General features: G+C 31.6%; 1 protein-coding gene across 1 annotated transcript in view; it reads right to left on the reverse strand.

Moving 5' to 3' along the window:
• The window catches only part of LOC124365841 (ubiquilin-1), a 38176-nt gene extending 30267 nt beyond the window's left edge, over positions 1-7909 (reverse strand). Inside the window, exon 1 of the mRNA XM_046821895.1 lies at positions 7740-7909. Within this exon, the coding sequence (XP_046677851.1) occupies positions 7740-7841 (102 nt within the window). The 5' untranslated portion in view covers positions 7842-7909. The remainder of the gene's footprint in view (positions 1-7739) is intronic.
• Between the last annotated feature and the right edge of the window lie 2346 nt (positions 7910-10255).

Genomic DNA, 10255 nt, shown 5'->3' on the forward strand with positions numbered 1-10255 from the left:
TTTGAAAAAATAAATTAAAACAACTAATTTTTTCCAAAAAGTTAACACTTTTCTTTAAGAGTTGATGACTTTTTAATTGTTTGTTATTCGTATATGAAAATGTTACTATTTACAAAATTAAAAATGGTGTTTATTTAATTAAAAGAAAAAAAAACAAACAAACCATGTAACATTAGTTGTTTTTTGCTATTCTGAAGGATAAATATGCCTGCCAGCTCGTGACAGAAATAACGCATGTTCATCACCATTGTACTTCTGACCATTACTCAAATACAATACAAATGATTGCACTTCATTTGAATTAATTTTTAACCATATTGTTATTCAATATATTTAAAACAATCTTTAATGATTAATTTCAAATAACTATTTTGGCCATTTTTTAAGGTTATTTATACAAATTTGTAAATAATTCATTATACACTGCTATATGGATAGTTATGTATGCCATATTGGTATATGTGGGACAGTTGATAATTGTAGAAAATTCAATCCTTAAACCGGTTGAGGATTCAGAATCATCTTTTTTTTTTTTTTTTTTTTTTTTTTTTTTTTTTTTTTTTTTTTTTTTTTAATGAATAGAACAATTTTTAAGTGTTTCCAACCATACCTAAAAATTGACAAGAGATTTACCAGTAGTATGTCAATTTCATTCAATGTTTTTATTAATAATTTATTTTATTTATTTTCTGCCATCTTTCCAATACCTCTAAATGCCATAAATGTTGTTTTTCTAAATGCCATAAATGTTAATAAAAACAATCACTTCTAATCACAAACACCTTAACCTTTCCAGCGTTATTGACGCGGATCCGCGGAGGGCCACTACAAGCTCAAAACGTCATTGCCGTGGATCCGCGATTTTGCATTCTTTATTTTCTTACTGCTATGTTAGTTGAATATTTTGCTACTAGATGGTTCTAGTAGTCATGCGACATACAGACGGGTTGTCCCGCCTCGAATTCTGTTACAATGGGAGTGGCAGTTGCTTCTAATTGGCCAAACACTGTCTAGCGGGCGTGGCCCCGCGCTTTTCACAAAGTCATTGACGGGAGCTCCCGTCAAGGCATCTAGCCAGTTAGTTAGTGGGAAGCGTCCGGTACACGCATATGTATTTTGGTTATCGCTAATTTTCTGTTGTGTCCTATTCTTTTTAAAGTAAATTATTCATATTATATACAGCAGTTTCCAGTATTTATTTAGTGTTTTTTTACCATTATTCGTGTGAATGGCGAATCCAAACGATTCGAAACTTGAAGATTCGGTAATTTTGAGCAATTACTTGGTCAACCCCAAACTTTTTCATATTTTACTACGGTCATAAGGATGTTATCAGAAAGCAAGAAACATAATTCAATCCCAGCAAGGCTGTCCTACAGGTTGCCGAGCAATAAGAAGGTTCAAAGTCCACGCGATAACAGTGGCTTGCGGGAGACGCGCGGAATGTCAGTCGTGACAGCCCGCCACCAAATAAACACTCTGTCTACTTTTGTATTTTTCTAATTTTATTGGTTTGTAATATAGTATATGTTTATCTATAAAACTGTGTTTCATTCCTATACTTGCTGAATAAATAAAAAGATATTGGTGACAATTACACTGCTATTGTACGATATTCTCAAAAGTTAAAAATTAGCCTAGGAAATCCAAAAAGGGCTATACAAATTTTATTCATCTTTAAATAACTCTATATTGACATACAGAAACGAAAAAAATTTAACTTTACACATTGGAAATTAAAAAAAATTGTAACTTTATCAAAGATCAGGTCTAATTTTTCATGACGCTTAAAGGGTTAAGTTATATTTAATAAATACATCTAGCCTAGATAGTTTATAATTTATCATTAAGAGAATTGCTAATTTTAGATTCAAAACAATTGAAAAATACTGTAACTTAAAATATAATCATAATTAATACAATTATGAAATTCAGTTTCACATTTTACTTTTGGTAGTTAAGAGATAACCATGAACATCGATGATTTTATTGCCACGATGGCCACTTATTTTACTTAGCGATAGAAACAGCTGAACAAAGACTAACTATAATCTGATATACCTGTACTTGTAACATATTTCAGTTAGATATTTTAGTTTCGTTATAAATATCAATGATTCAATTGTGGTGGTGGACACTTATCCTAAAAATTAGATATATTTAATGTCTAATTTTAGCGTGGAAAGTATTAAAATAGATGGCTACAGTATAATACGCATCCAACACTCAAGCGATCGAAAATATTGAATCATCTATTAGAACGATTTAAATGCTGTCACACGTTTACCTTGTGAAGGATTTGTTAGTACTACACTGCTTACAATCAAAATTGTATTACTTTCTATAATCTAATATATATATTAGTTAAACCATGTATGTGGTATTTAAGTAGTGGCTGCTAGAGAAAGGAAATACTGTTGTTTGTCAACACCAGGTAGGGTATGATAAGCGGACCCGGTCTTTTATATCAAAGAATGTAATCATCGATACCTAGTATTCGCATATCATATCCTAGACTATCAATCGATATAAAAGTATCTATAGTCTTCAATAACAATCATATGTTTTAAATTAAAATATGAATTTAATATTTACAGTGATCAAATTATTATAACCAAAATTAAGAAAACTGAAAACGACCATATTTGCTCCTCTCACAGTTACAGTTGTTTCTTTCCCACAAATTTCACATAATGGGTTTTTCGGTACGAGTCCAACATGTTGAAGCCAAGAAAACACGTCTTATCATCTTTCAAAGCAATTTTGTGTAGTTTTCTAAAATTTACTGCCAATTTTAACCCTTTAAGTGGCGGTCATTTGTGGTCTCAGTGGCAGGCCGTTTTCGGATAAACTGCCGTGATCGTTAAACTTATTTTCAGAAAATATTGTATAAGTGATAACCTAGCAACATTATATATTTTTGTATTCCTTATGAACTATAGAATAAGAATAAATATGATATTTGGTTCCTTATTTTTATTTTCAGATGAATATCATTGTAGGTGTGTAAAGATTTTCTTTTAGAAAAAATAATTTTTAAGTTCTACTGTCCATCACTTTGAAACTACTGGAGCTACAAAATAATGTCATATTCACAGAATATACACAATTTTATTCTAAACAAATTACTACCTATGAATTTTTTTTCTATTTACAAGAACAAAAAAGTAAGAAGGGAAAAACTAAATCAATGTACAATTTTTTTTTTTTTTTTTTTTTTTTTTTTTTTTTTTTAGTCCGAGTCACTAGTCACTAGGGCTTGTCTTTTCCTCCCAGTAGTGTAGGGCCTATAATAGTGGCTTAGTTTGTCATAGCACAGTATATTTCGTAAATATCAAACAGGAATTGTCTTATCGCAAACCCCTCCCCATCCTCAGACAGAGGTCAAAGTCGAGCGGTCTAGTAGATAACGGGATTACAGAATCTCGCTGCCCGTTCAGCTGGTGCGCCGCATTCTTGTACTTTCGTGTTTTACTGTGTGTGTAATAGATTAGTGATGGGTGACACTATGAGAATTTGGGATTTACCCAGGGGCGAAGAGGGGACCATTCGTTTTTTACAAGATCATGACTAGTTGCCTAAATCTAAAATATTAGTGGCGGTCGGCAGTTGTGGCTGAAGGCGGAAATCCACTACACTCACTCATCCTTGATATTGCTGCATTCTGGGCGTCACAGGAAACCCATTAACAATTAATAATCGTTGTAAGTTTGTAATTTTTTAATTGAAGAGTTGCTTTTTCGTTCTATAATGTTTTTTTCTATAAATTTATATGTTTGTGCTCCTCATACTGGTGTGGTCGGTATAATCCCAAAGTACCCCAACATTTTCCATAACGAACGAATAACCTAACCATTTACCGGTAACACAAACAACGCGATAAACAATAATATACTGACAATAACAGTACGCAAAGTCGCCAAACAAAACAGTGACGAGACGAGTAGACAGCTGTTCTCTCGTCTGCCGCCAGGTCAAACGAAAACTGTTGGATTCATTTAGGCCAGCAAACATTAGTAACATCAATACACACTATAATATATGATATATATATAGGAAATTTCATAGAGAATACGATAGTTCAAACTAGGCCTAAAAATAATGGATGGTTGTGGAGCAACAGACTTAAATGTGAAGCGACGGCTGTGACGGCACTTGCCACTTCGCGGCGGCGTGAATCATACGTCTCAGACGGCGCTTGCCACTTATACGGTTAATAATAAAGTTACTTATGTAAAATTGAAATATTACCTTACGTGTATTATTTAAAAGTGTTTACAGCTGTTGATATAGATTATTTAAGTTAATTTTTGAAAATAATTAATTAGTATCGATTTATTATATCGATGGTTATGATTAATTAACCCTTTGAGTGCCACAGCGTCGCTAATTTTGACGTTTCGTATTTCGATAATATTTTATATACCGTAGTACAAGATTATTTTGGCCAAATAATCAGACGGCTCTATGTAATAGGTTCCAAACTATCAATAAATACGAGTTTTATGATGTTTATCTACTATTTTATCTGTGAAACTTATGTTGTTTGGGTACTTATCAAGAAGTCACTATTTTTGGACGAGTTTTTCTTATCGGGGACAAAATAAATTACAGTATTAAAAACAACCGAATTTATTTAACCTATTTTGGAATTTACAAGTTATTACGACAATCAATTAAATAAAAAACTATAAGAACAACGTTTCATTATTCGAAAATGTCAGGTCATTCGTGTGTCTATTTGGAGACGATTTGGAGATAAGAAGTATGACTCATCGAGTATTTTTCGATTCATTATGGAAGAAGGAACGTATAATGAAGTTTATTTTGATATCTGATAAGGAAAACTTGTCCAAAAATAGTGGGCTGTGATAAGTACCTGTAAGATGATTCTGTCTTCCAGTCACGCGACGTAGCGGACGAGTACCGTGTTGCGTAACGGCCTTTCTTGTTGTTTATGTGCCGATAACCAAGCATTTGAGTAAATACGAAATAAAATAGTAACTTATACAGTATTTTACTGTATTTATTTACAAAAGTAATGTATGATTTGAGTTGTGTTCAAGCGAAAAACGTGAATTTTCAGTGTAAATATTATTAGGGTTATTATTTAGTAAATGTAAACTTTTATGTAAATATGTTAGCAAGTATTTGTTTTTAAATGTACTAATCATATTTATTTGTGTTGTTTTAATGTTTTATTAGATTTATTGGAAAAACTACATCATTACTAAGTAATTTCTAAACTCTGACAAATGAAGTACAGTTTATAAAATGTCGGTACCGGGCAGCATTTTGTTAATACATATAATGCCATGTTTTTAAAATTCTAGAATAAGATATTACACATGGGTTTTATTTAGAATCACATGGCCTTTATCATGGTATAAAGAAAAAAAATCTTAAAAATACCGTATACACACAAATTAGGTCGAAACTTAATTTTTTATACAAAAGTAAAAAAACTTTTTTATAAATACTACAATTTTTATATTTTTATAAATCAAATTTTATTTTTAACGATATTTATCATATTCTGCATTTAATAAGAAAAAAAAACAACAACAAAAGTATGGAAATCTGTTTGGTAGTTATTTTACAACAGCCTTTTTCCCAAAAGCTTACAAATATGCGAAAAACAGCGTGGCACTTTATGCATATGCCTTTGGAAAATACCCGTGGCACTCAAAGGGTTAATATCGTTTGCCAATTTCGATATAAAAAAACCAGGTCCGCTTATCGTACCCTACCCTCAACACCTATTACAAAATAACATGTTGAGTTATTACGTTCTTGTAGTCTGGTAACATGTAACCACCTGATCAAATCTCGGTAACTACTTATAAATATTCATAATTCATCATAGCTAATTAACAATAAAGTTGAAAATTAATTTAATTTTGTATAGTAAAATTATTTACATATTAGTAGTGACATCGGCAGAAACAATGGCGATGAACATGAGGTTTTTGTGTAATAATGCTTTTTTAAACATTGAACAATGTTTCAAATGACTGCTAGATAATAAACTTATTCCTTTCAACCCGAATTCTCTTGTTTGTGATAAAAATTAGAAGTGAAATCAAGTATTGTTTCATTGCAAGAAAAATCAAATCAAACAAGGTAACACAAAAAGCACTTCAGAACACTTTTTTCCAACACTCGAAATTTGGTTTAATGCACATATTGATAATAATTTATGTACTATTTAAGTTGTAATCAGACCAATTATGACTTTTGGATAACTAATGTAGTTTTAACGTTGTCAGAGAATGTAGAAATACAATTTCAGATTGGCTATCATTTTGTAGAAAGGTTTTTGTTTGGTTGGATGATAAATTTCAGTTGTAGCTGGTTGGTCGACGTATGCAGGCTTATTATGACCTGTATTCTGTAGTTCTGTTTTAATAATCAGTGTTGTGTTTAGTTCTTTACTAAGCGCATGTTTTAGAGTTAGTGAAGTTGACACATAACATGCTGTTGTGATTCCTGACTTAGGCGTGTCACAACGCTCTGGTATGATTTGTTTATTTTAACCTAGTTTGTAATTATTATGTGTTAGGTTAGTTATTTACCTGAAGAAGAGATCAAATTTCAGATCTTGAAACGTAGTATTACTGATTTTTTGTTTCACTGAACAATGGCAAATGTCCGGAAAATTCCTATTTCCTTCACAATCCTTCCATTGTCAAAAATAAACTTCAAACATGTAACCTAGTTTGTTTTTTATTCACTCATAACATTAATACTTTTAATACTGTATTTGAAATAAAACAGAATGAAAATACAAGATAATTTGGTTTAAGTAGCAGTAGCGAAGATTCTGTAGTCATGAGTATTGGATGATTTGATAAGATCGATCACTCAAGTGTTTGATGCTTACTAGGCTATACTGCAGTCAAGTAGTATAGACTATAGAAAAATCAATAATAATTAGGCCAAGACAAATATGTTATACCCACTTAACATTGATGAACAAAAAAGGAAACTGAGAAAAAATCCGAGGGTTCTGACTAGAGATAACAAGTTTTATAATGTAAACTAATAAAACCCACCTAACCTAACCTGACTGTTGTACCTAACCAGGAGTCACCCGCCCAACCCAGAGCTTACTGCCTACCTGAAGGCCGACTGGTCTACCCCAGAGAACCACCCTAACTTTTCCTTTTGTTCTACATTATTAGCAGCCTACACATTATAGGATGTTCTAAACAATTTTAGCATAAATAATTGGGTGTCCCTCATCTAAATAGGCTAAATATCATCCAGGTATTATTTAGAGGCACCCATTATCGAAGTTACCTATTAAAGATTGCAATGATAAAACTTGAGAAAAATATAGAATGAGTATATGACACAAATGTGCATTAAAAAAAATGAAAACTCAGTGATTTACTATTAAAGCTATCATGGTAAACAAGTACTCTAGTAAAGTAAAATTATAACAGAAGTCTTGAACTGTTCTATCCATCTTGTGTAATTAGTCAGTAAGCCAGGTACATGTAAGATGATAATACATGCCTGCCAATAATTAGTAGAGTCCAATTCAAATTGATTCAAATTCTCCTAAGATAGTTTTTAAGCTACAAATAACAAATATGCATGAAACAGAAAAAGTCTGATGCAATTGTAAACTGAAAATAAATTTTTGGACGATGATCCTAGCCTACGGGAAGTGTAAAGCTTATCTAACGTCAAAACTGTACGCAGAATACCAATTTACAGAAGGTTTTACTTACATCTTTAATCGACGCATTCTCTTCAACTTCAATGACTACCTTTTCTTTCGGTGTTTTCACTGTAACATTAATTTTATTAGAGCTTTCTTGACCTTCCGCCATATTCGATTAATCACAGGATAAAATTGAGAAGGATCGGAATATGGGATGGGTTGGATGACTCGCTGATATGACAGTCTGGTCATACAAGGATTTATCGCAGCAGTAAAAATTCCCTACATAGGACTATGAACAATTAAACCTTCACTACTATGGCATAGTATAATACTGTTGAAAAGATTAAAATATCAAATAAAAGTAATCTAACAAATAATTTTGCACGCAAAAATTTCACTTTTTAAACAAATTATATCATTCTATATTTTAATAGTTGACTCAATAAAAACAGATCATTTGTTGCACAAATAAACGAAGCATACGCAGTTACTAGGAAATCCTCTCCTATAAGGTGAACGGGTTGGACGAGCCACGATAATGACTTCTTAATTTAAGACTCTGGCAAATAATTAAAACCACGCAAAGTTCTCTTTTTCTCAAATAAATAATATTATCACATACTTAAATAACTGACTTGGGAAGTTCGTTGCCTGCTGGTAAAAGTATGTTATCAGATAGCGCTCGAAGTCACAATATAATATTTTGCTATAGAAGCGTGAGAGTAGAGTTTATAATTTTTATTACCGTATTATAAACTGAAATTTGTATGCACTTTGCCATAAATCTGCTTCACTTGATGGTCTGCGTTCATCAAACATTAAACGTATTATTCTTAGTTTATTAGAGACTATTTATTATGTACAACTTTACTATTTTTACTAAGTGAAACCTTTATTCACCTTCCACATACTCCCCTAGAAATAGAAAGGGTGAGACGACCCACATTAATGACCTCTTAAACTAAGATTGTAGGAGTTCTACTTTCCAAAGACTAGGGTATGAATAATCTTAGAGCTAAAATAAAAAACTACTTATTTATTGACTAACGAACATCTACATAAATAAAGGTATTTATAACAGAATAAGAATGAAACAAGATCGTAAAATTAATTCACTATATTAGACACTATGAAAATAATTCAACATATTGCAAACAATAAAATAATATGACAATAGTAATACTAATACAAATTTTATAATAATAACAGTAATAAATATACAAGTATAACAACAACAAAATAGTTATCCACGCCCGCTATAAAACGAATGGCATTATTATGGTCATATATATATATATATATATATATATATATATATATATATATATATATATATATCGGTCTGAATTTTGTTGCTGTCCATTTGTCGGAGTGAAGAGATAAAACTATACTATCAATACAAGAACAAAAATTTGCATTGTGTAATTTAGAGCGTGTAATTCCAATATACACATGAATCAAACTCAAATTTCGTTTAAATTTAACACTGCAAATGAATTATTTATTTTAAAAAAATCAATGTTAAATTTACCAGACTAAACAATGTCATAAGGCACACCATACAAACGAGCTAAATCATCATGGAGTTTTTTTTTAACAAATAGGGATAAATTACTTTTGGTATTATTTTCACTCCTACAAAATTATACATGCAGGATGCTTTGTTACACACTGCATTACGTTTTTAGGGCCAATTTCATAAAACCTACCTAGTAATGCTGCGATTATTGGTGTTTTTCAAAAATGTGATTATACCAATTTCGAAGAACGGGTAGTGTTTTGTAAAAGTGAAAGGGCTGTTCAGGTCGCCCAACTTCTGTGTTCGAGTCATCGAAAAGAATCCTTCTCCAAACATCTTTGAAACTGTATATAAGCAACAAGTCTTTGAGAATCATGTACAAAAACGTTGGTGGATTTTCCCTACAAGATAAACACTGAGGAACATTAGAACTGTATAAACAAAACATTCAGTGTTAGTAATGCACTTCAATGTTAGCAGTGTGCTAGTTTGGGAGTAATGTATGGTTTTCAGATGAATTCTATGTCCTCTATAATGGCTTCATAAACAAACAGACTTGTTTTATTGGGTTTGAACATCCTGAGAGAGACCACAACATAATAATCGTGTAACCATTTGGTGCACTGTCAGGAAGAGGCAGAATTGGTCCATACTTTGTTGAAGACAATATGGAATGCGCTTACTGCAAACTAGGATCGGTAAATGGCATTCTTGATTGTTTTATCTGATACCTCAGGATATTTAGTCGTGCCCTGAAATGCTCAACCAGCAATACTGCTTTAGATAACACTGCTTTCCTTCAAGAAACGTTTGGCAACCACATCATTACCCTTAGGACAAACCTTCCTTACTTAGCTAAAGATTGAAACCAATTTAAACTGAAGACAGTTTGCAGATTATGCATACTTGGAACGATGGTGTATTTATGTATTTCGTCGTGCATACAGTTTTCTATACTCCTTATTCACTTTTCTATTGTTGATAACTTTATTGTATTTTGGAAGTTGGATTTTTTCATCAACTGGCGTAATGTTTACGCAATCACTTGAATTGGATATTAG

The sequence above is a fragment of the Homalodisca vitripennis genome, chromosome 7 (genome assembly GCF_021130785.1).
Source record: "Homalodisca vitripennis isolate AUS2020 chromosome 7, UT_GWSS_2.1, whole genome shotgun sequence".
In the NCBI taxonomy this organism is placed as follows: Eukaryota; Metazoa; Arthropoda; class Insecta; order Hemiptera; family Cicadellidae; genus Homalodisca; species Homalodisca vitripennis.